Genomic DNA, 26,266 nt, shown 5'->3' with positions numbered 1-26,266 from the left:
ATTTGGTTTTTCTGTGGCAGCTATAACTGAAATCCCAGTGTCTTGCCTCTAGCTCTTTAGTGTTGAGAGGCAGGGCGAGGGGCAATCATTTGATGCCATGTGTCAGAGGGGAGACAACAGAGGTCCAGGACCCTGCAGTTCTGAGTACAGACCCTGCTTTCCAACTTCCTACCTGTGAAAGGCCAGTTCCATGGTGTGATTCTGGGAGGTGTTCCCAAAGCTCAGTCTAGAGCCTGCTCCTCCAGCCCTCCCCTATATTTTGGAAGCCATCTAATGATACGTAATACATCGCTTGCTTCTTCAACTAACTAGAGTGGATTCTGTCATCTGTAACTGAATCCTGACCAAGAAAATGGATATCCTACGTTCCCATGGAAGGGAGACACTAGTGGGGAGATGGCCGTGACACTCATGGCTGATGTGAAGGATGGGTATGGAAGGGATGGGCAGTCAGATGGGATCGGCTTCATTTCACCTTGCACTCCACAAGGATGTGGTTGACTCATTCATGTATGACTTAAGTAAGGACTGCTTCCTCAAATCAGGAAACCCTGGTGGTGTAGTGGTTAAGAGCTACGACTGGTAACCAAAAGGCTGGCAGCTCAAATCCACCAGGAGCTCCTTGGAAACTCGATAGGGCAGTTCTACTCTGTACTATAGGGTCACTATGAGTTGGAATTGACTCAAGGGCAATGGGTTTTTGATTTTTCCTCAAATCATAGCTCCACTAGAAATGGCAACAAAAGAGAGGGGAGCTCCCCTAAACCTCAGGCTGGCTTATTATCAAGTGAGATAAGGCATGTGGCAATACTCTAAATGATAAAATCTCACCTAAGCCACCTTCCTGGGAATGGCTCTAGTCACAAATGTCAGCATAAGAGAAAAAAATTACATTGTTTTTCTCTTAAATTTTAGATTTAATTCTATGAGATGAACCAAGGACCAAAGGCCTACAGTGAATAAAACGCTTCTTCAAATGTCACCTCAGAGTTTGAAAACTTGGATCTTTTTACTATGCTATGGCACCTTCCTAAGCATCTTTCTCTTTTCTTCTCACAATGCCTCCTATCACTTGTTTAAACAAAAATAGCAAGGTGCTAATTACTACTATATCCTAAGTGCTAGACACAGATTCTGGCCCATAGTAAACATTCAAGACATTTGATGACTGAATGAACAAGATATAAATCATGAATTCACACTGTAAAACTCATAGTATGTTAGGCTGGTTTTAAAAGAGCTTCGAGAGCCTAAGAATCCAATACAAAGACATAACCTGCAGCCAGAGAACAAACTGAGGAGTTTTCTTCTTAGGAACTGAAGTAGCAGGAGAATCCCTTTTCCAAAAATTAATTCATGTATCGACATGAGACTAAATGGGCAGCTCCTGTCCAGAGGCAAGATGAGAAGGCAGAAAAGGACAGGAGCTGGTTGAATGCACATGGGGAATACAGGGTAGCTAGGAGAAGTGTGCTGTCACATTATAGGGAGAGCAACTAGGGTCACATAATGTGTGTATAAGTTTTTGCATGAGAAACTAACTTGAGCTGTAAACTTTCACTTAAAGCAAAATTTTTAAAAAATGAATTCATGGAGTGAATAAAAATCCAATCAAAAGCCAATATAATCTAACAGGGGAGAGAGGACACGGCAGTGTATGGCTTAAAAACAAAACAAAAAGAAAGAAAAAACCAACAATTCTAAAGATCAACTAGAAAGATAAACATGTGGAAATGGGGGGGAAAACCTTTGAAAAATTCACAGCTGCGGTGATAGGGGATTACCCTATTAGATGTTAAAATATATCCTAGAACTACAGATATTTTAAAGATATTAAAACATGGGAACAAAGGCTAGAATGGTCCAGAAAATGCAGAGTTGAACCCACATATATATAAGAATTAAGTATATGGGGGAAGGGGTAGGCAATTCGGATCAGTAAACAAAGAACAGATTTCTGAGGATATTGTGTTGGGATGACTGAGTAGACATTTGGGAACAAAGCTAAAGTCTCACTTTGTACTTTCTGCCAAAATAAATTTTGTGCTAATATTGAAGTTAAATATTAAAAAGGACTAAAAGAAAAATGTAGGTAAACATTAATGTATAATTAATTACATGGAGTTTTGTTCATGAGGTACAACTTTCTACGCATGACACCAAAGGTTGGGACAAAGAGAAAAATAAGACTGGCAGGTCTGAAGACACATTTTTGGGATTTTAAATAAAAATCACCCTAAATAAATTCAGGCCTGATAAGCTGGAAAAAAAGATTTGCAAAACAGAAAGTGAGTCAATATTCCTTATATATGTTAAACAAAAAAAAAAAAAAATTTTTTTTTGTTCACAACCGTAGCACTTAACCACTATGCCACCAGGATTTCCATATACAATTTTAAAAAAAAAATGTATTTTACATTTTTTTAAAGTGTAAAATACATTAAAGATACCTACAAACGAAGTTTTTAAAAAAATAGCTGAACTTCTCTTTCAAAACAGCTGACTAGACCTGTATGTTTACCTCCATCCTCCTCAAATCCCACTAAAATGACAAAAAGCGGCAAAAAAAAAAAAAAAAGAAAGAAAAACACACAGCAGTGCTGAAAAGCTGGAGAGCGCAGCAGCAGCCTGGAGCAGCGAGGATTCCTGGCAGGTGAAACAACGTAATGATGCTGAGCAATGGCGTTATCGGCCTTCAGCTCTGGAGAGGAAAGCCGAGAACCTACGAACAGTTGAGTCTCCAAGCAGATCCCCAGAAAAATCCAAAGATCAGAGGCAGCAGCAAAGTGGAGAAGGAATAAACCCATTGCCACTGAGTCAGTTTCGACTCATAGCGAACCTATAGGACAGAGCAGAACTGCCCCATAGGGTTTCCAAGGTACAGCTGGTGGATTCGAACTGCTGACCTTTTCGTTAGCAGCTGAGCTTTTCACTACTGCACCCCCAGTGCTATGGAGAAGGAATAGACCAAGGGTCATGTGCTGAGGAAGAAGTCTAACAGCTCAGAAGCTGCACAGGTCTCCCCACTGCCACCAGCAGTGACTTCTGGAAAAAGCCCCCCATAGAAGGCCTCAAGGCATCCAGCTGCTTTGACAAGATGTTTGCACAGCTCCTAGGAAAGCCCAGGCAGGCAGCTACCCTCATGCCCCACCACCCCCCTTAGTATTTCCCTTCCTTTGAAAAACCACCAGGTCATGTGATGAGAACCTGTATTCACAGCCAGAGGCACAGCAATTCTCACTTTAGCTGAGCAAACAGTCTCCCACCACCAATGCACACATCTACGATTACAAAGGGACAACCAGGAACCGCCAAGTAATTAACGGAAACAGCCCCGTGAGAAGCAACACATTCATCAAGCAGTATCGGCCCCTCAGTAAACAAAGAAAAGCTTCAATATACTGAACATTCTTTTTTTTTTTTTAACTGTGTTTTAGCTGAAAGTTTATACGGCAAATTAGCTTCTCATTCAAAAATGTATACACAAATTGTTTTGTGACATTGGTTGCAATGCCCACAATATGTCTGCACTCTCCCCCTTTCCCTTTCCACCCCAGGTTCTCCATGTTCATTTGTCCCGTTTTCCTGTCCTCCCCGCCTTCTCATCTTTGCTTTTGGGCAGGTGTTGCCCATGTGGTCTCATACACTTCGTTGAACTAAGAGGCACGTTCCTCATGTGTGTGTTATTATTTTATAGGCCTGTCTAATCTTTGGCTGATAGCTCTACTTTGGAAGTGGCTTTAGTTCTGGGTTAGCAGGGTGTCTGGGAGCCATAGTCTCGGGGGTTCCTCCAGTCTCTGTCAGACCAGTAAGTCTGGTCTTTTTTGTGTGTGTGAATTTGAATTTTGTTCTACATTTTTCTCCTGCTCTGTCCGGGACCCTCTATTGTGATTCCTGTCAGAGCAGTCGGTGGTGGTAGCCGGGCACCATCTAGTTCTTCTGGGTTCAGGCTGGTGGAAGTCGTGGTTCATGTGGTCCATTAGTCTTTTGGATTGATATTTTGAATATTCTTAAAGAGATTCAATAAAAAAGAGATTAGACTACAGAGTAAAAAGAATGTTTAAACTCCTGAAAACTAAAACCATCAATTCCAAAATAAACAATTAACAGATGAGGCTGAAGAGCAGAAAAATAATCAGGTGAGAATAAGAATTTGGTCTGGAAGTGAATCTCCCTAGAACTCTGCAAAAGAACAAAGAAATGAAAAACATGAAAGAAAAATTAAGAGATATTAAACGTGGTTTAATCTCTCCTGGAACTTCTAGACTGAACTAAAAAAAAATTTTTTTAAAGGAGAAAACAGAAGAACCAGATGCACAATATAAGAGAATTTTCCCTGTGCTCAAGATTGATTTGACCCTTAGACTAAGGGTCCAAAGAACACTGAGGAAGATGAATAAAGAGATGCCCTTCTAGACACATTCTGGCACAAAAGACAGGAAGAAAATTCTAAAAGTGTCTCAGGAGAAAAAAACCATTTGGTTACCTAAAAGGAAATGAGGACCTTATGCACAGAGAGATGGCTTAGAGGCAACAGATGCAAACAACACATTCCCAGCAGAGAACTTGAGGGAACATGAGACCAGGGCTTTCTGAGAGAAGAGCTTCACTTCCGGTCTCCTGATTCCTCCCGTGTTGGGGTGAGGACATTCAGCCTGTCCAGGGAGAGATCTCGCCAAGACTCAGCAAACCTCAAGTGGTGGCTTAACAGTCTTCTTTTACTCCCAACCACGTTAACCTGAAACTCCTAATTATCTTGGGCTGCCAAAAAACGGCCTTTCACGAACCTTTTCGTCTCAGTATAACAACTACATTCCACCTACAATTTCTTGCTACTGCACCTGTGCTGTCTTCCTGTATTACCACGGGCAATACAAAGGTGCAAGCCATCACTTAGGCTAAGTTCAGCTGCAATTAAGTTGTGGTGATGTGGGATCCCATATCTAGAAGGCCTGCGAGGGACTCAGGCCTGTCTAAGGACCACTAGGCAAGCAACACTGAGTACCAGAAGACAATGGCACAGTATCTTCAACGATCTAATGAAAACCAATCTTGAGACCTATAATTGTATACCAACCCCATTTACACCAAATCCCACGTGTCAAAAACTGAAAAGATTTAAAATCTACTAGGAGATGCACAAGCAAGCTCATTTGAAAAAAAGTTAGGACTTTCAGAGCACACAATGACCTGAACTATGAACTCAATTTGCCCAGATGATAAGACTCAATATCACGAATATATCTCCTCAAATTAATTTATCAATTTAATGCAATCTCAGTCAGAGCTCTAATGGGACTTAAGGAACAGGGATTCTAAATTTCATCTGTGAGTGTAAGTTTACAAGACTAGCAAAGAATTAGTGGTGACCAGGGGCAGGAGGGAGAAAGGGATGGGGGCAGTTATTGTTTATGAAGAACTGAGTTTCGGTTTAAGGCAATGGAAAAAAATCGAATTGATTAAGGGTAGGGTTGCAGAGCCGACTGAAGTAATTGCTGGCAATAAGATGTATGCACCTGTTAAACATTAAATTGGTAAAAGTTGTGTGGTAAATATATTTACAACAACAAAAAGAGCAGCTGCTGAGGCTGCTACGTACAAGCAAACACCTTTTGGGATTTGGTTCCTTGGTTTGGAAGTTTAGGGTCATGGTTTTATGCAATGTACCTGTTAATTGGCCTACTATTGTGTTTAGTGCCTCTGTTCTATCTCCTAGTCCCTTGAGTAGTGCCTGGGGCCTTAAAAGCTTGCAAAAGACCATCCAAAGTACAATCGGTCTCTATTCACCTGGAGCAACAAAGAAAGGAGGAGAGTCAGGAATAGGAGGAGGGAACGGAATGTATGACTAACTGCCTTCCTTCATGAACAACTGCCTCCTTTGCCATGAGACCAGAAGAATTGGATGGTGCCTAGCTACCATTACGGAACATTTCAATCAAAGATTCTATAGAATTGTGATGAAAAGAGAGAAAATGCAGAGCAGAATTTCCAATTCTCATGGAATCTAGATTTTCTGGAGCCATGGAGGCTGGATGAACACCTGCAACTATTGCCCTGAAATAGTCTTTAAACCTTAAACCAAAAATATCCCCTAAAGTCTTCTTAAAACCAAACAATAGTTTCCATTTAACTAGTAAGAATGTCTACCTTGAGCACTGCACTCTCTTAAGAACTGTCTATATGGGATTAAACTGACAACAGCAACTTGAAAGATTAGATCGGAACCTCAGAGGGCAGTGAGTTTATGTTAATGGGGGAGGAACAATTTGGAAAAGGAGGATTAGAATGGTTGCACAACTCGAAGAATGTGATCAGTGTCACTAAATTGTACATGGAGAAACTGTTGAATTGGTGTATGTTCTGTTGCGTATATTCTCAACAACAACAAAAAAAATAAAATAAATTATAAAAAAATATAGCAAAGAAATAGAAAAATTTGTATGACTTAGCCTACTGGATATTAAAATTTACCATAAAGCCGTAGTAATCAAAAGGCTCTGGAAGTGACTCAGAAATAGGGTCAAGAAATAGTTACGCATATGTGGGAATAAAATATGGTAAATGGTGTTGAGACAATTGGATATCCATTTGGAAAAAAAAGTGAAATTACATCTTTACCTCTTATACACACAAAAAAACTTCTTACAGTGTACGACGGTAAACAGTCTTAACACTAGAAAATTTCTCTTATGTTTTCTTCAAATGTATAAGCTTGGGGTGGGGAAGTCCTGTTTAAGCAAGATAAAGCCCGGAATGTTTAATAAAGGAACAGTTTAGATTTCAGACAAATGAGAAACTTCTCTTGATTAAAAATGCCAAGTTAGTTATCTTAAAAAGTTAGAAATAGAACTACCATAATACAACCCAGAAATCCCACTCCTCGGAATATATCCTAGAGAAATAAGAGCCTTCACACAAACAGATGTATGCACACCCATGTTTATTGCAGCTCTGTTTACAATAGCAAAAAGCTGGAAGCAATCAAGGTGTCCATCAACAGGTGAATGGATAAATTGTGGTATATTCACACAATGGAATACTACGCATCGATAAAGAACAGTGACGAATCTGTGAAACATTTCATAACATGGAGGAACCTGGAAGGCATTATGCTGAGCGAAATGAGTCAGAGGCAAAAGGACAAATATTGTATAAGACCACTATTATAAGATCTTGAGAAATAGTATAAACTGAGAAGAACACATACTTTTGTGGTTACATGGGGGGGAGGGAGGGAGGGTGGGAGAGGGTTTTTTTATTGATTAGTTAGTAGATAAGATCTGCTTTAGGTGAAGGGAAGGATAATACTTAATACATGGAAGGTCAGCTCAACTGGACTGGACCAAAAGCAAAGAAGTTTCCGGGATAAACTGAATGCTTCAAAGGTCAGCGGAGCAAGAGCAGGGGTTTGGGGACCCTGGTTTAAGGGGACTTTTAAGTCAATTGGCAAAATAATTCTATTATGAAAACATTCTACATCCCACTTTGAAATGTGGCATCTGGGGTCTTAAATGCTAACAAGCGGCCATCTATGAAGCATCAATTGGTCTCAACCCACCTGGATCAAAGGAGAATGAAGAACACCAAGGTCACACAATAACTAAGAGCCCAAGAGACAGAAAGGGCCACATGAACCAGAGACTTACATCACCGAGACCAGAAGAACTAGATGGTGCCTGGCTACAATCGATGACTGCCCTGACAGGGAGCACAACAGAGAACCCCTGAGGGAGCAGGAGATCCGTGGGATGCAGACCACAAAGTCTCATAAAAAGACCAGACTTAATGGTCTGACTGAGACTAGAGGAATCCCGGCAGTCATGGTCCCCAAACCTTCTGTTGGTCCAGGACAGGCACCATTCCCGAAGACAACTCACCAGACATGGAAGGGACTGGACAGTGGGTAGGAGAGAGATGCTGATGAAGAGTGAGCTATTTGTATCAGGTGGACACCTGAGACTGTGTTGGCATCTCCTGTCTGGAGGGGAGATGGGAGGGTAGAGAGGGTTGGAAGCTGGCAAAATTGTCACGAAAGGAGAGACTGTAACTTCTTGTTTTCCATTTAATATCTTCATATCTTTTCATACTTCAGGAATCCCTGGTGGTGTAGTGGTTAAGTGCTACAGCTGTTAACCAAAAGGTCAGAAGTTGGAATCCGCCAGGCGCTCCTTGGAAACTCTACAGGGCAGTTCTACTCTGTCCTATAGGGTCGCTATGAGTCGGAATCGACTCAACGGCACTGGGTTTGGTTTTTGGTGGGTTCTGTACTTCTTTCTCCTGTAATCTTCTTTAATTAATGTATAAATATATGCTCATTATAGAAAACTAAATCAATACAGAAATATAAGGAGTTAAAAAGTGAGCATCCTTATTTAAACCCAACACCAACCCCCATTTTGTTCCCTCCTGGGAGGTAATTTTCATTAAAGTTTTTTTTTCCCCCCCTTCTATAGCTTTAAAATATTTTTAAAAGAAAAAACAGCTCTATTTTCTTAAATGGCTACAGGGAAAAAAGAGGCAATTAACAAAAGAAGAAATAAATGGCTAATAACCATATTTTATCATGTTATCAGGAGGGATCAGTCCCTGGTGAAGGCCATCATGCTTGGTAAAGTAGAGGGTCAGCAAAAAAGAGGAAGACCCTCAATGAGATGGATTGACACAGTGGCTGCAACAATGCGCTCAGGCATAACGACAGTTGTGAGGATGGGGCAGGACAGGGTAGTGTTTCATTCTGTTGTGCATAGGGTCGCTATGAGTCAGAACTGACTTGCTGGCACCTAACAGCAAGAAATTTATTTTAAATGTTAGACATTAATAATCACGGAAATGTAAATAAAAACAGCTTGCTTTTTTCACATGCCCAGGGCTCCCCGTAAAATTATTTCTAGTCAACATCCTCTTATGGGTGTGTGCCTGTGCCAAACAGGCTTTTCTTTTCTTTTTTAAATATTTCCTACCCCAATCAACTTGGCAGATATTTAAAAGTATTAGTATTTGCAGAAACAACTCTTATTATACATTGAAACACCGAGACTGTAAACTGGTACAAACTTTTCTGTATAACTTGGCAGTAATATCAAAAGCTTTTAAATACATATGCCAAATCTCAAAAAAGAATAAAATACTTAAAAGTAAATTTAACATAAAAAGTGCACTGCAAACAGCAATATACTGTTAAAGGAAATTAAAGAAGAGCTCAATAAATGGAAAGATATCTCATGTTCACAAACTGGAAAACAATAGTTAGGATGGCAATACTCCCCAAACTGATCATTCAACAAATTCTGTATCAAAATCCAGTTGGCTTTGTATTTATTCATATTTTTTTGTAGAAATTGACAAGCTAATTCTAAAATTCATAAAGAAATTCAAGGGAACCAGGATACCCAAAACAATCTTGAAACAGAAGAACAAAGTTGGGAAACTCATACTTCCAGTTTCAAAATTTACTATAAAGCTACAATAATCAGTACAATGTAGTGCTAGCGTAAGGACAGACATATAGATCAATGGAATAAAACTGAGAGCCCAGGAATAAACTTACACTTATGGTCAACTGATTTTCAACAAGGGTACCAAGACAATTCAATGGTGAAAGTCTTCAACAAATGGTGCTAGGACAAGTGGATATCCACATTCAAAAGAATGAAGTTGGGCTCTTACCTCACTCCATATGCAAACTTAACTCAAAGTGGATCAAAACCTAAATGTAAGAGCTAAATGATAAACTCTTAGAAACAGAGGCTTTTAAATCTTTGAGATCTTGAATTAAGCAAAGTGTTTTTAGATATGACAACAAAATACAAGCAACAAGGAAAAGATATCTACATTGGACTTCATCAAAATTAAAAATTCTGTGCTTCAAGAAAGTGAAAAGACAAACCAGGGAAAGAAAAATATCTGCAAGTCATGTTTGATAAGGGACTTTTATCTCGCGTATATAAAGAACATGTACAACTCAACAATAAAATGACAACCTAAGAAATGGACAAAGAATTTGAATAGACATTTCTCCAAAGAAAATATACAATTGGCCTTATGAGCATATAAAAGATGCTCAATGTCATCAGTCATTAGGAAAATGCAAATCAAAACCACAATGAGAGCATTTCACACTCACTAAAACCCATTGCCAAGTCCATACTCACTAAAAACCTGTAAAACCAGTCCAGAAGATTCAGATCCATGGTGACCCTATAGGACAGAGGAGAACTGCCCCCTTAGGATTTCCAAGGAGCACCTGGTGGATCTGAACTGCTGACCTTTTGGTTAGCAGCCGAACTCTTAACCGCTATGCCAGCAGGGTTTCCTCACACTCACTAGGATGGCTATAACAAAAAAGACAAACATAATAACGAGTGTTAGTAAGGATGTGGAGAAACTGGAACTCTCATGCATTGCTGGTGGGAATGTAAAATGGCACAGCTGCTCTGGAAAATAGTTTGGCAGTTCCACCTGTTGCCATCGAGTCAATTTGGACTCAGTGTGACCCCACGTGTTAAACAGCAGAACTGCTCCACAGGGCCTTTTTTACTGTAATCTTCATAAGCAGGCCAGCAGAACTTTCTTCCTCCGAACCGTTGGGTGAATTTGAACCACCAACCTTTAGGTTAGTAGTCAAGCGAAAGAGTGCAAACCATTTGAGACACTGAAGAATCTTCAGAGTTACCATACGGCCCAGCAGTTCTACTTGTAAATACCCAAGAGAACTGACAAACATACGTCCACACAAAAATGTGTAAATGAAGATTCGCAGCACCATTATTCATAACAGCCAAAAAGTGGAAACAAGTCAAATCTCCATTAACCGATGAATGTATAAATGAAATGTGGCATCCATCCACACCATGGAACATCACCTGGAATTAAAACGAATGAAGTACTGATTTGAGATACAGAATGGATGGCCCTTGAAAACACTGAAAGAAGTCAGACACAAAAGGTGACGTGTATGATTCCATTCATGTGAAATGTCCAGAACAGGCCAATTCACACCATCAGAAAGTAGATTAGTGGTTGCCAGGGACTGGGGAGAGGAGGGCAAGACGGAGCATGGCATTTCTTTTGGGGATGATTAAAACGTTCTAAAATTAGATAGAGGTGATGGATGAATATACTAAAAAACCCTGAGTTATATACTTTCAAAAGTCAGATTTATGGTATGTGAATTATATCTCCAAAAAGCCTTTTTTTTTTTTTTTTTAAAGCATATGCCAAAACTGATAGGCTCTACACTAAAAAGGGTGGATTTTACTGTATACTCAACAAACTGGACTTTACAGAAGGTACCGGTTACCAGTCGCCTCCAAGTTGATTCCAACTCATGGCGACCCCACGTGTGACAGAGTAGAACTGTGCTCCACAGGGTTTTCAGTGGCTCATTTTTCGGAAGTAGAGCGCTAGTCTTCTTCCCTTTTACTCAGTTATGAGAGCTCATTCTTAGAGAACACTGAAGAACATATAGGAAGATGTGGCTTAAAGGATGTTTGTTACAACATTGTTAAAATAAGAAAATATACATATGTTGAGCAGTAGGAGCCTGGATATTCATGGAATAATATGCAGCCATTAAGGAGCCCTGGTGGCACAGTGGTTAAGCACTTGGCTGCTAACTGAAAGGTTGGCAGTTCAAACCCACTGGCTGCTCCACGGGAGAAAGATGTGGCAGTCTGCTTCTGTAAAGATCACAGTCTTGGAAACCCAAGGGGGCAGCTCTCCTCTGTCCTAGAGGGTGGCTATGAGTCAGAATTGACTCAATGGCACACAACAACAACGTGGCCATTAAGAATGTCCTAAGAAATTAATCATTGACAAACCAAAAAAAACCAAACCCAGTGCCATTGAGTCGATTCCAATGCATAGCGACCCTATAGGACAGAGTGAAACTGCCCCATAGAGTTTCCAAGGAGCACCTGGCGGGTTCGAACTGCCTACCCTTTGGTTAGTAGCTGTAACACTTAACCACTATGCCACTAGGGTTTCCAATCTTCGACAAGCAAAGGTAATATATCAGGTCTTGGCAGGAAACTCGGCAAATTCAGATTGGGTGATCTGAGCAGAGTTGAGTAAGCGGGTTATTTGTGAAGCAGAGTGAAGGAAAACCACATGTAATAGTGTAGCACCTGGGTACTTGTGGGTGGCAGGTAGGGTGAACAGGTGTCAGAGCCAGAGAGAATAGCTGTGTGCACACGGCTGCCAGACAACAGTCTTCCACAGACGGAAATGCCAACCTGCTGAGACCCAGCCTGGAGAATCCCAGGAAGGAATACCCAGATCGTGCCCTCCTCTCACCCCGCTGTCTCCTGCTGATACCACCACTGGGCGAAATCCAGTGGGACAGCAGGGGAGCCCTTGAGACAGGTCAGCCTCTAGGATAGGGGGCAAGGTGCAGAAAGGTCGAGTGAATCCAGAAACAAATGGAAGATATCCAACACGGATGGTCATAGAAGTAAACAGTTTACCAAAAACAAAACAAAAAAAACAAACCAAACCCATTGTTGTCGAGTCGATTCCGACTCATCGGGACCCTATTCGACAGAGTAGAACTGCTGCATAGAGTTTTCAAGGAGAGGCTGGTGGATTCAAACTGCCAACCTTTTGGTTAGCAGCCAGAGCTCTTAACCACTACACCACCAGGGTTTCCACTGTGTCACCAGGGTGCCAATACATAGCTTACCAGTGGCCATATTTTTGTAAAAATTACAATGGAGTAATATAAGCACTGGAGCCCTGGTGGCGCTCAGCAGCTCCCGCCAGCAGCTCCATGGGAGAAAAATGGGGCAGTCTGCTTTCATAAAGATCACAGCCTTGGAAACTCTGTGGGGCAGTTCCAGTCTGTCCTATACGGGTTGTGATGAGTTGGGATCGACTTGATGGCAGTGGGTTTGGTTTGGTTTAATATAACCACTGAGGAAATTCGATTAATTTATTCCAAGGAGTAAACAGCAGTTTTCTCAAAGTTCCTCAGCAGGGGTGCTTATCGAAGTTGGTAGGAAAATTCTTCATTGGTGGGACTGTCCCATGCATGTCAGGGCATGCAGCATCCCTGGCCCAGTGCACTAAACACCACTGCAAATTCCAATCATTACAATAACCAAAAACAAATTAACTAAAAACCCTAGCCACACCTATTAGGAACCACTGTGGAGGCTAGAATTAGAGTTTTGCCTTTTTTTTTAACTTGCATTTTTCTATCAAGAATATGTATTGCTTTCGTGGAATAGAAATCATTCTCTATTTTTTAAAAGAACTCCCCAGAATAATTTAGGTTCCAGCTCTCAATAAACCCTATTCATTCTTCTCCGGTTAAGTTTGTTCATGACACTGTAAGGAATTGAAAGCTGACTTAACCTTATTACCTGGATGCTAGAATTCATTTTGAAGTCACCAATAACAGGATGGACGCAAATAACTCAGCTCCTTGCAAATCACTTTTATTCTTTAGCTACTGGTGATCGATAGGCGATCACTGCATCCTACAACTCACAAGTACTGGATTGCTGCTACCTTGTTATAAAGCTTTGAAAGGAAAGAAACCACTACGATTTGGTTTCAGTGTTATTTGGCAAAGTCTAGGGCGTTCTAGTAGGTATACCTACTCCCCTCTCAGCCCTGTGAGAAAACCAGGATTTGGACAAGTGATTTAGGGAAACATCCTGTTCAGTTCCCTGTATTATTTCCTTTCCCCCAGGTGCATGCAGGAAGTCAGGCTCTTCGTAGTTCTTTGTCTGGGGATTTTGTTTTTACAGGAAGAAGGTGGCATTCATCTGGGGGTGGGGGAGGAATACATCTCAATGTCAGGGTTGAGAGAGCATCAGATTGAGCCCTGCAGCCCCAGACAAAAACCACATTTCACTGCATTCCAGAAACCAGCCATTGTAAGCTGCCTCTCAACTTCAGATATTAAAACATAAAAAAGTATTTTAGACTTAATGAAACACAGTATATCATTTAAGGTGACCCTTAATTTTTTAATTTTCAGGCTTCTTCTAATTAAAAAAAAAAAAGCGTGTTTTTAGTTTTAATAGGCTCACACTGCTGACACCAGTTTAAAGAAGAACATCTTTGAATATGTAGCCAAACCCTTACACGGACATACCTTTTGACCCAACGATTCTACTTTAAGAAACCTCTCTTCGGGAAAATTACTAGACAATTGTAAAATGGTACAACCACTATGGAAAACGGTACAGTACTTCCTCAAAAAGCTAGAAATAGAAATACCATATGATCCAGCAATCCCACTCCTAGATATGCATCCTAGAGAAATGAGAGTTGTCATACGAATAGACATATGCACGCTCATGTTCACTGCACCATTATTCACAACAGCAAAAAGATGCAAACAACCTAAGTGCCCATCAACAGATGGATAAACAAATTTGTGGTACGTACACACAACGGAATACTACGCAACACTAAAGAATAACGGTGAGTTCGAGAAACATAACATGGGCGAATCTGGAGGACATTACACTGAGTGAAACAGGTCAACCACAAAAGGGCAAATAATGTATGAAACCGCTTTTATAAAAAGTTAAGAATAGGTTTACACAGAGAAAGCAACACTCTTTGATGGTTAACTGGGATGGGGGTGGGGGAAGGGAGAATCACTTTTTAGATACTAAACGTATAATTCTGATGAAGGGAAAGGCAATACACAATATGGTGGAAGTCAATACAATGGGACCAAGGCAAATAAAGTCACTGAGAGGTACACACGAAAAAAGAACAACTATGGTAACTACTGGAGCCCTGGTGGCACGGTGGTTAAGAGCGTGGCTGCTAGCGAAAAGGTCAGCAGTTCGAATCCACCAGCCGCTCCTTAGAAGCCCTAAGGGGCAGTTCTATTCTGTCCTATAGGGTCACTGGAAGTCACAACCGACTCAACGACGATGGGTTGGGTTTAGTTTTGACAGTAACTACTATACCATATACAATTCAGTAACAACAGTAATAACAACCAAAAATGTGTGAGTGGTTACATAGTTAGATATGTATGCTACACAGATGGGGGAGGGCGTATGGGAGGGCATGCGAGTGCATTTTGGGGTATAGCTGTGGGAGTATGCATATACATATTTGTACGTGCTGTGTGTATATTCACATACATAACAGAGCACAGAGGGGACACAGCTATGGAAACTTCTTAGACAAATTCAAACACCTCGTTGGACTGAGTTACTGGGCTTGAAGGCTAAAGGACCATAGTCTTTGGGGACATCTAGGCCAACGGCAAAGCACGGTTCATAATGTTCTACATCCTAGTGTGTGAGTAGCGTCTGGGGTCTTAAAAGCTTCCAAGAAGCCATCTAAGATACCACTATTGGTCTCTTCCATCTGGAGCAAAGGAGAGTGAAGGAAACCAAAACTAGTAGGCCACAAGAGCCACACTCTCCCCTAACCTGAGACCAGAAGAACCTAGATGGTGCCCAGCTACCACTACTGACGCTCTGACCAGGGACATGACAGAAGGTTCTGGTTAGGAGAAAAATGTAGATCAAAACTAAAATTCATAAAAAAAGATCAGACTTACTGGAATGATAGGAGATTGGAGGAATCCCTGAGACTATTGACCTAAGACATCCTTTTAACCTGGAAACTGAAGCTACTCCCAGAGGTCCCTTTCAGCCAAATAACAGATTGGCCTATGAAATAAACAATAACACCTGTGAGGAGTGTGCTCCTTAGAAGAATCAACTATACATGACCAAATGGACAACATCTGCCCAAAAGCAAAGATAAAAAGGCAAAGAAGGGCAGAGAAACTGGAGGGGTGGAAACTGGAGGGATGGAAACTGGAGGGATGGAAACAGGGAGGCCAGGGTGGAAACGGGGAGAGTGCTGACACATTGCGGGGGACAGCAACCAATGTCACGAGAACAATTTGCGTATGAATTGTTGAATGGGAAACTGATTTGCTGTGTAAGCTCTCACCTAAAGCACAATATATCTTAAAATGAGAGCAACAAAAAAATTACTGGGAAATGTAGAAAGAATGAGGACAATGATGACAACAATAAATGACTAGACAAATGTGGAAAGATGGACAAAGAAGATTTCTACGGCACTTGGCTATACTAGCAAAACCTGGAAGCATGCTAGTCTTAAAATAGCAGACTGAGGAAATCAAGTGTGGTATTTCCTTATGACAGAAAACTCTCACAAGAATGAGAGAGCTGAGATCCTAAAAAATGTTCATGATATAGTACGTGAAAACAGCAGGTCACAAGCCACTAAGAAAAATCATCAAAAAGAAAATTCATGCATAGAAACACTGTAAAAGGAGTTTCTGGAAGAACCGAGAATATGAAAAATAAAAATAGAATTTAAGAAAATCTCCTTAAACATACATGAGTTTTCCTGATTGAGACAATACGCCAGGTCCCCAGCATAACGGATGAGAACAGACTCATATCTAGGTACATCATTGTGATATTTAAGATCTCTGGGAGAAAGGAGATTCTACAAGCTTCCAGAGAGGGATCAAGAATAGCTAAAAGACAGTAAAAGAATACTTCCAAAATTCTGAACGACAATTAATTGCCAATCTAACATTTCTTTACCTAGCCAAAGTACGAATTCTGTAAAACAGGAGAATCAAGACATTTTCAAAGATGCAAGGACTCAATTCACACATGCTTCCTTTCTCAGGAAGCTACTAGAAGCTGTGTGTCTCCATCAGTGAAAGTAAGGCAAGACAGACAAGGACACTGGACGTGGGAAACAGGAGATTCCAACACAGGAGAGAGAGGGGAAGAGAATCCCCAGGCTGATGGTGCAGGAGATCCCAGGCAGTCAGCTGTGTCTCAGCAACCTGGCCAGGTGGGGCAGGTGAGGCTTCAAGGAGAGTTGGTTATGAGGTTGACTCTGATAGAATACCCAACGTGTCTCAGCCTCTCAAGGGGAGATTTAGACAACTGGGATTATATTAGTGGCTAAATATCCAGAAAACTAAGGAAATAGAAAAAAGAGAGAATTACTAACTAGAAAAAACAAAAAATTGGGCAGGGAAGGAAAAGCTCTCCTAGCTTCTCGTTGGTTCAGCTGTGAACCGTATTTACAGCGTCATCTAAAGACCTTGCCCAAATCACCTTAGGACCACAGAGAGACAGGAAGGGGAGATGGATAAGTGGGGTGAGGAAGAGGTGGTCCAAGAGAGCTAAGCCTTGTTTTTCACAGAGGAGAGGCAAGAGATAACTCTTACAATTAAAAAAAAAAAAAAAAATCAAGAAATAGCAATATAAAGGAATCCTGCGTGCCGCAAATGGTTAAGCAGTCAACTATTAACCTAAAGATTGGCAGTTCGAACCCACCCAGAGGTACCTGGAAATCTGCTTCTGAAAGGTCACAGCCTTGAAAACCCTGTGAAGTACAGTTCTACCCTGCACACATGGGGTCGTCATGAGTTGAAATAGACTGGACACCAACTAGTTTGGTTTTGGTTTGGTATTCAACTCTCTTAAGAGATTTGAACATGGCTTCCTCTGGGTATGGAGATAATGAAGGGAAACTTATGGTTTCACCCATAGGACTGTTTGACTCAGTAAAATATGTACGTGTATAGCTTTGTCAAAAATAAAAACTTACACTCCCAAAGTCCACCTTTCATCCAAAGATCAGACAGGCCTATAAAAGAAACAGTAACACACGTGAGGGACGTGCGTCTTAGTTCAATCATGTATACCAGACCAAATGGGCAACACCTGCCCCAAAGCAAAGCCAAGAAGGCAGGAAGACACAGGAAAACTGGACGAATGGACACAGAGAATCCAGGTTGGAAAAGGGAAAGAGGGAGAGTGCAGACACATTGTGGGGATGGCAACCAATGTCACAACACAATTTGTGTATAAATTTTTGAAGGAGAAACTAATTTGCTCTGTAAACTTTCACCTAAAGCACAATAAAACTCAACTAAAGTAGTAATAAGGGTGATTTTGCTTATACGTTTCTCCATCTTTAAAAAAATTTTTTTTCTTACTAAAATCTAAAGGATACAGGCCAATTTATCAACAGTGGTTATTTCTAGTGACAGGATCATTAACATTTTCCTCCATCACTTTTCTATTTTCTGAAAAAGTGTTCAACATAGAGCATGTCGATCGTATACGAGAAAACAAGGGAGCATTTTACTTCATGCCTGGTCTGAACCCACCTCAGGGTAGACGTCCCACCTCATTTCAGCTTTCGTTTGCTTTGCAGGAGGAACAGGAGAGGATGCCAACTCCTCCTTCACACAGCAAATATTTGTTGAGCTCCTGAGAGCCTGGCCCTGCAAGGTGATTCTAGTACCTTCAGCTTTTTACTGGGTCTCCTGACCCTTTTCCTGACTCAGCATCCTCTTTCCCTGAAGTTCTTACTACTGGTTGAGAGAATGAGCTGGGGCTGGACTAAGCCAACACTTCTCAAACTTTAGGTGCACAAGAACCACCTGGGGACTACTCAAAAGGTCGGGGGTGGGGGGCTCAGAGATGCCAGAGGAGCAACGTGGGTTTTGCTAGAGTTCTCAAAGGAATTGACCAAACCTTCTGTCACTTCTGCACCATGGTGGCTCCCATCCTCTAGCCCCAATCCAGGTTAAATTTCACTTTTACAAATGTTTAAAAAGTCCACAAGCAGAAGGGCCACTGGGTAGACAGATGGAAGGGATTCCCCTTAGCAGCTAAGAACAGGGGTCTGAAGACACAGACCTGGGATTGAATCCCAGCTTCATCAGCCATGGGTTAATTTACTTCCCCTCTCTAGGCCTCAGTTTCTCCATATGTAAAATGGCGGTAATCATTGAAAGCACCTTCAACAGGGCAGAGTAGCTGTACAAGTTACACCAGGATGCCAAGGTGTCTACAGGGTTTCACAAGACCCTGGCAAGTGAAGGCTCAATAAACCTGGCCTTTCGCTGGCTGTTAACCGGCTCCAGTGCTTCCTCAGCCATGAAGGGCTGGCTGGGACGCCTGAGATTACTTAAGCCCTCAGCCTCCTTGTCCTCCTATGGGAAGAACGCACATGGCCTGCCTCCTCCCCAGGGAGGTTCTGAGGCCTAAACCAGGATGTGCACTGCACCAGGTTAGAGATCCTTTTGGCTCTGGAGGAGGTGGAGGCCCTCGGAAATTTTACTCCGAGAATTTCTCCAGTCTCACCTCTATTTCACTAGGGAGGCAATCAGGAAAAGGAAGGAGCTGTCTGTTTGCCCCTAGGTCGCTGGGAGAAGGCCGCCGACGTGGAGATCAGGTGTGAGAAGCACAGGGTGCCCCTGACTTTCATCACCACAAACTCATTGCTCACCAAGCATCCTGACTCCAAGATACGCGCCACCGCGAGCCCCAGCAAGTTGGGCTTGTCCCCCAACAGACATCCTGAGGGGCGCGACCCTCTCCCCCAGGCCGCCCAAGCGACGCGGTGGCTGGATCTTATTGGAGAGAGGGTCTTTGAGTTTTGCATTTTGGGGAAAAGGCGAGGTTGAGCTTCCAATCTCCTGAAGCAAGAAGGGTCCTCGAAGCTCGCCCGAGGACCTGGGCTGGCTCCACCTGGGGAGCACCGCGGGGGCACCACTGCGCCCCCCGCCTCCCCGGCCCCGGCCCGCTGGGCACTCACGATCTCGGCCACGATGAGGAGCCCGGGCAGGGTGCGGAGGAACTCGCGGTCGTAGGCGAAGCTGCTGCTGCTGGTGGAGAAGTTCTCGGCGAAGGAGCTGGAGGTGGTGGTGACGGTGTGCGAGCGGACGCGCTGCGGCTCCTCCATCGTCGGCCCCTCCCGGGCCGGCCCCTCCCCGGGGACCCCCAGCGCGCCCGGCGGGACTCGCGGCCCTGCGCCCGGGGGACGGCGGTGAGGGGGAGGGGAGCGCGGCGGGCGCGGGGAGGGGGCGTCCGGGACCGTCCGGCGGCCGCGCGGGGCCCACGAGTGCGCGGCGCCCCCGAGGCTGGGCTCGCAGGCTCGGGGCTGCGCGGGGCCCCCGAGGTGCCGGAGTCCTAGGAGGGGAGGCCGCGGGCGGCCGGAGCGGGTGGCGGAGGCCGGGAGGCCGGAGGGGGCGTGGAGAGGGGCGGGCGGGAGGCGGGCAGGAGAGGGACCGCCCCGCGGAGGCGTCGTGGGCGCCACGGCCGCTTCACCTGTTGCCGGGGCTGTGCGGCTGGCGCTCAGGGTCGCGGGGCAGGCAGCCCGGCGGGCGGCGCGGAGGAGAGGGCGCGGGGTTCCCCCTAGCCCGCACCGTCGCCTCCCTCCGGCGCCACCTCCTTTGGGAGTGCGGCCGCAACTACCTGTCCCCTGCCACCTGGCAGGGCGGGGGCGGCGCGCACTGGGGGCCCCTTAAGGAAAGCGAGGCCTCAAGAGGCTCCGTCGCCCCAGGACTCAGCCTGCGGAGCACTGACCTGGGCAGGCTTGGGGTGGCGACTTAAATGAGGGAACGAACGGCTGGAATTCTGACCTACCCGGACCTTAGACCCGAGATCGATGAGGCCACCTGGACTCCCCGGGAGACAGCTAGTCTTTCCCTCCCGCTGCGGCCACCAGCAAAGCGCGGCGTTATTTCCTGCCCCTCCGGTCGGGAACAATTTCAGGAACCAACTTAATCGCTAGACTTGGAGAGCCAGAAGCTTCCAGATGCCTGGGCGGGTCTCTGTAGGGGGGATCCGTGGAGCGTGGATGAAGACGCCTGGGCCAGAGGAAAAGGGAGGAGAGATTTGGAATCACTCATCAGGAAGAATCAGTGTGTCTGTCTTGTCACCCTGGGAAGGATATGTGTTTGCAAAAGGCTTGAAAGGTGTGGGTTGTGCACGCTGAAGTTTATGATGGAATGAGCTGTGCTTTCCTGGGATTGGGGAGATAGACTCATTTAATGAGGTAGCTTGTTACAGGGTCAGGTTAGACCTGAACTTCCAAGGCGGGCACTTGCCTTTCTCAGCGATGTGATGGTGGGCAGTGGCTCCACCTCTTTGGACCTCAGTAGTGCCATCTGCAAGATGTAGGGGTTGATAGGACTTGGTCCCCAAAAGGCCATCTCTCAAAGTCTCTCCTGTTTTGTGAATGAGTGGCGTGAAGAATTCTGTTTTATCCAGAAACGACCAAGGGGAAAGGAAAGAATTCTTGGCCACAAACATAAGGTTGTTTTGGGGTCATAGCTAGGGCGTTCCCGCTGATCTCTTCCAAGGCAAGTTAAAAAGAGGTCAGAAGGGACACTTTATCCATAATATTCTACAACCCGAGCTGAGAGAAAAGCAAAAAATACAATCGAGTAAAACAAACAAGGAATTAGTTTAATAAGTCTATGGCCTCACCAGGAGGACCTCAGGGGTTAAAGACTTCAAAGGCATGGCAAACCGCTATCGACCAGGGACACTTCTGACTGGGGACACAATAGAAAGTCCTGGATAGAGGGAGGAAAATGTAGACCAAAACTCAAATTCCTAAAAAAAAAAAAAAGGCCAGCCTTACTGGAATGATGGAGACTGGAGGAACCTCCGAGATTATCACTCAAGAACACCTGTTTAACCTGGAACTGAAGCCACTCCTGGTGGTCACCTTTCATCCAAATAATAGACTGGCTTATAAAATAAACAATATCACCCATGAATACTGTGCTCCCATAAATAATTGACTGTATGAGACCATTTACCCTAAAGCAAAGATGAGAAGCTAAGGAGGGGCAGAGATGCTGGATGAAAGGAAACAACAAAAAAGAGTGGGAGTAATGAGAACCTTGGCACATTGTGTAAAAGGTAACCCATGGCACGGAACAAGTTGTATAAAAACTGTTAAATGGGAATGTAATTTGCTATGTAAGCTTTCACCTAAAACACAGTAAAATATTTTTTTTTAAAGCACGGCAAATATGAAGATTTGTTGGAATTTTATCAATGAGCATTTGGTAAGTACCTAGAGCCTGTGAGTAAACCCAGCAAAAATAAAAATACAGCACCTTCCCCTAGAGAATTTCTTCTTAAAATGTGGTCCCTTGGACTAGCAGCATCACCATCACCTAGGAACTTGTCAGAAATGTAAGTCGTTTCACCCCAGGCCTACGGAATCAGAAACTCTAAGGGTGGGACCCAGGAAGCTGTGTTTGAACAAGCCCTCCAAAAGACCGAGCATGCTGAAGTTGGAGAACTACCCGTACAGAAAAACTGACAAAGTCCTTGGGGAAATAAGAGAAGCAACCTAAAACATGAAGCATGACGTTTGGTGAATACAGGAAGACAGGAAGTGTAGACAACTCCTATTTCTGTAATACAAAGGACGATCCCTTCTCAAAACCCTCAGGCCCAGATGTATTTCAGGGTTCTGATTTTTGTTAATTTAGAAAGGTAAAATGTTCACGTACCATATATTACATAACGTTCTCAGTGAGTCTGCAGCATTACTCTGTGATCAAATACAGTAATTTTCTGCCATGAAAATATACAAATGACATAGTATGTTTGGATTGTTTGCAATGTAATAAATTCTCCCAAATTCCAACTCTTAGCGACCCTATAGGTCAGAGTAGAACTGCCCCATAGGGTCTCCAAGTAGCAGCTGTTGGATTCAAACTACCGACGTTTTGGTTAGCAGCCAAATGCTTAACCACTGTGTTACCAGGCCCCTCGCTCCCCCCGCAAATGTTAGTGGTTTAAAATAACAACCATTTTATTTGCTTGTGAATCTGTGGGTCAGGGATTTGGGCAATGCTTGGCTGGTAGGTTCTTCTGCTCCATGTAGTATTGGGCTGGTGCCACTCACACAGCTGCTTTCAGCTTGTGGCTGGACTGAGCTAGGAAGTCCAAAAGTGCTTTACTCACATTTTGGCCCTTCAGTGCTCCTCCTCATAATCTCACTCTCCTTGAAGCTTGGGCTTCCTCACAGTATGGTGGGCTCAGAGTATTTAGACTTCTTCATGGCAGCTGGCTTCTAAGAAGGAATACTCCATGAGGGGAAGAGCAGAAGCTGCAGGTCTCCGAAGGCCCGGCCTTGAAAGTTACACAGCATCTTTTTCACCACATTCTACTGGTCAAAGCCAATTCGAGTTCCCCTCCAGGAATGCTGTATTGCTTTGGTTTATTATTTTCCCAGGTAGGGACAGTTCTAATGGCTTCTGCTTGGCCTTTCCTACCATAATAGCCCTTACTCCACATCTCAGGGATCCAGTGTGGGGGTTCTGCCAGTTGCTGAGTATGTCTATTCCAACTATGTGTTCTGGAACTGGGGAGACCACTACAGGATGGGTTTGGGGACCCACTGGATCCACTGTGAGATGGACCTGAGCTAAGACTCCATTTATAACCTGACCTTCATATGCCCCCACTGTGACTGGTGGACCACAGTGACGCTTTGGGTCTTCTGGAATAAGTGTTAGTTCAGAACCAGTGTCCAGTAATCACTGAAAAGTCTGATTATTTCCTTCCCAACAAATAGTCAATCTTGTTAAAGGTCGTAGGTCTCCTTGGGGAAGGCTGGGAGAAAGATAACAGTATACATTTTGGGCAGTGTAGTGGGGTCTTTCCTCAAGGGGATCTAGCCTCTCCTTCATTCAAGGGGTTGTGGGTCTGTAAACTGGCTCAAATCTGGGAATTAATTGAGCTGAGACCCTCTACTCTGGTGATTGGCACTAGACTGCCATTCACTTGACCTAGAATTCTTCTGCTTGTACAGACCAAGTGAATATTTAATAGATTTTCTATCTATTTCAATCCTGGGGACACCATGACTAAGTGGCCAATGCCATAAGTCCATATGAGTCAGACTATTCTGATTACTGCTTTAACTCTGCCGTCCATTATGATAACCTCGCCCACCTTGTCTTTGGTGATTAAGTGCTGCCACTTGGCCACTATCACCACAGGATCCAATGTGCCCCATTGTAGTTAGGTATCTTAATTCAGTTAGGGCAGTTCCCACTGTCAAACCTGACTTAAATAAAATAGCAATGACAGCAGTCTTCAAGGATGCTGGAGCTCCCTTCACAAAGGTGTGACTGTGGGCACTCCATGGGTGGGCCTGTGGGTCCAACCTGATAAATTCACTCTAACATGGCAATTTCTCTAAGCCTTTGGATACCTTTTTCTGCAGTGTACTTAGGCAGGTCTGGCATTCCAACCTGATTTAGTGTAGGCCAACACTTAATCCATGCTTCAGTGAACCAACCAAATAAACTCCTAGATCCTTTTCTAACCTCTGAAGCCAAAACAGTGAATGAAGAATCTGCTTAGTGGGCCCATATCAATAAACACAGACTGAACCTACTTTATGTTCCTTACACCATTAGTCTACACCCTTAGTAGCCATTCCCACACATATTCCCCAGGTTTCTGCTTGTACATATTAAAAAAATCAAGCAGTTCTTTTGGAGTGTAGCATACCTCCTTGTGTGTCCCACTTTATACTTCACCTATAGGGGTTCGCTGGGACTTAAGTCTAATTAAAGGACTAGCAGCAAAAATGGGTGGTGGGAGTGGGTTCTGGGAACATTCAGTAATGTTGTGTGAAACCTCAAGCAATATCTCAGACAAGGGTTCTTCAGGCACACCTGGGTTAATCTCATCAGATGGGGGTGGAAGGGATAATGGTTTTACTGTGGAAGGTGGCTTAGCAGACAAAGATGGAGTAATTTCTTCAGATGGGAGTAAGAGGGCTGGTTCTGTTGGCAGGAGCGATCAATGAAATTTAGGGGCTCAGTCCTCAGCTTCTTGATTATCTGACTGTATGTTCCAATCCCAAGTTTCAGGATCCCATTTCTTCCCAATCTATGCCCTCACTTTAGACACCATTCAAGGTTGGGAATTCAACTGGCGTTATAATTCAGCCATACGTTTATGGTAAGACTGGTTTTTGGTTTTTTGGCAATATTAGCTCTGTTACTACAAAAAGGAGGCTTTCTTTTAGGGCATAAGTGGTAATTTTCAGGCCCTTTATGCTGTTCTTGAGCCGTGACTCTGAAGCCCTGAGCTTGTCTCTTTCTTTCACCATTTTGTCTAGTGAAAGCAGGACCAACTAACCAGCTTCCTTATACTTCTCATTCTGACAAAACTGTAGAAAAGTATCAAATATGCAATCACCCCGAGTCTTGTCTCTCACAAACATTTGATCCATTGGTGGTGATATTTTGCGTATTTCTATTGCCAGCTCATGCCATGGATTAGCGGTGCCCTCTTTACTACTGGAGGCAGAGTCCTCAGCGCCTTTAAGGCTAGCCAGTCTTGACAACTAATTCAGAAGCCTCGTCCTTACGAGTTTCTTCCTCTAGAACCACTCTCAGTGCCAAATGTCTGAGGCTGGGTTCTCTAAAAAAAAAAGCAAAACTAGTGAAGCATATACATATGTATAAAAAGGGAGATTTAGCTCAAGGAAATGGCTCACAGAGCTGCAGAGGCTGACAAGTCCCAAATCCATGGGTCGGGTGTCAGGCTAGTGGCTTTTCCTGATTCGCATGGTTGCAGGGGCTGATGAACCCAAGATTGATAACAGGCTGTTGGCCCCCAGGGCTGTAGAAGCTGAGGAATTCTAGGATTGGCAGGTCAGACAGCAGGCTGCTGGCTCAGTTCCAAGAACCAGAGATCAGATGATGACAAACCAGAAGTAGGATCCAGAGTGAGCGAGTTAGTGAGCTTTGCCAGAATATTCATATATACTGGGTGTAGGCCACACCCTGAGGAAACTCTCCTTACAACTGATTAGCTCACCATATCAGTTCACATTATGGTGGATGATTATATCAGATAAAAATGGAGGATGACTACATCATTACACAACTGCCAAACCACCAAGAATCATAGCCCAGCCAAGCTGACACACAACCTTAACCATCACAGTGTCCATTCCTCAATAACAGCATTACCCAATCCACCCTTCATCTTCCTGGACGACTTATTGTCTTGAAACCTTAGGCTCAAACTTGGGCTAATGCCCCACCGCGGGTGTAGTAAGGGCCTATACGAGGTGGTTCAACCTATCTTTTAGGTCTCTCTTCCTACTCTTTTCCCAAACCACCCTAGGTTGCTTCCCATTCCCGTCCCGAACACATTTCCTTATATCTCTGTAGATGTGACTGCCTTTTTACCCATAACCAGCTTTTCTCTCAGCTTAGAAAGCCTCCTTCCTTCACTCACAGCTTAAAATCTGCATCCTTCAAGGCCCATCTCAAATGCCACCTTTCCCATCGTTTCAAGTTGAAATGATTCCTTTTTCCTCTGGATTTCCATAAAGCTTTGTTCTTCAGCTATTTGCCTTGGAACTCATTAATTGTTTGTGCTTCTCTTCTCCATTTTTCGAGAGGCTATGAATTACCCGTCTGTCTGTCCTA

General features: G+C 43.6%; 1 protein-coding gene across 1 annotated transcript in view; it reads right to left on the bottom strand.

Moving 5' to 3' along the window:
• Positions 1-19,936, bottom strand: part of CMTM8 (CKLF like MARVEL transmembrane domain containing 8) — a 115,095-nt gene extending 95,159 nt beyond the window's left edge. Inside the window, exon 1 of the mRNA XM_064277425.1 lies at positions 19,594-19,936. Coding sequence (XP_064133495.1) covers positions 19,594-19,740 — 147 coding nt within the window. The 5' untranslated portion in view covers positions 19,741-19,936. The remainder of the gene's footprint in view (positions 1-19,593) is intronic.
• Between the last annotated feature and the right edge of the window lie 6,330 nt (positions 19,937-26,266).

The sequence above is a fragment of the Loxodonta africana genome, chromosome 27 (genome assembly GCF_030014295.1).
Source record: "Loxodonta africana isolate mLoxAfr1 chromosome 27, mLoxAfr1.hap2, whole genome shotgun sequence".
Taxonomy (NCBI): Eukaryota; Metazoa; Chordata; class Mammalia; order Proboscidea; family Elephantidae; genus Loxodonta; species Loxodonta africana.
The sequence above is the reverse complement of the archived record's forward strand: the minus strand, read 5'-3'. Positions and strand labels throughout refer to the sequence as shown.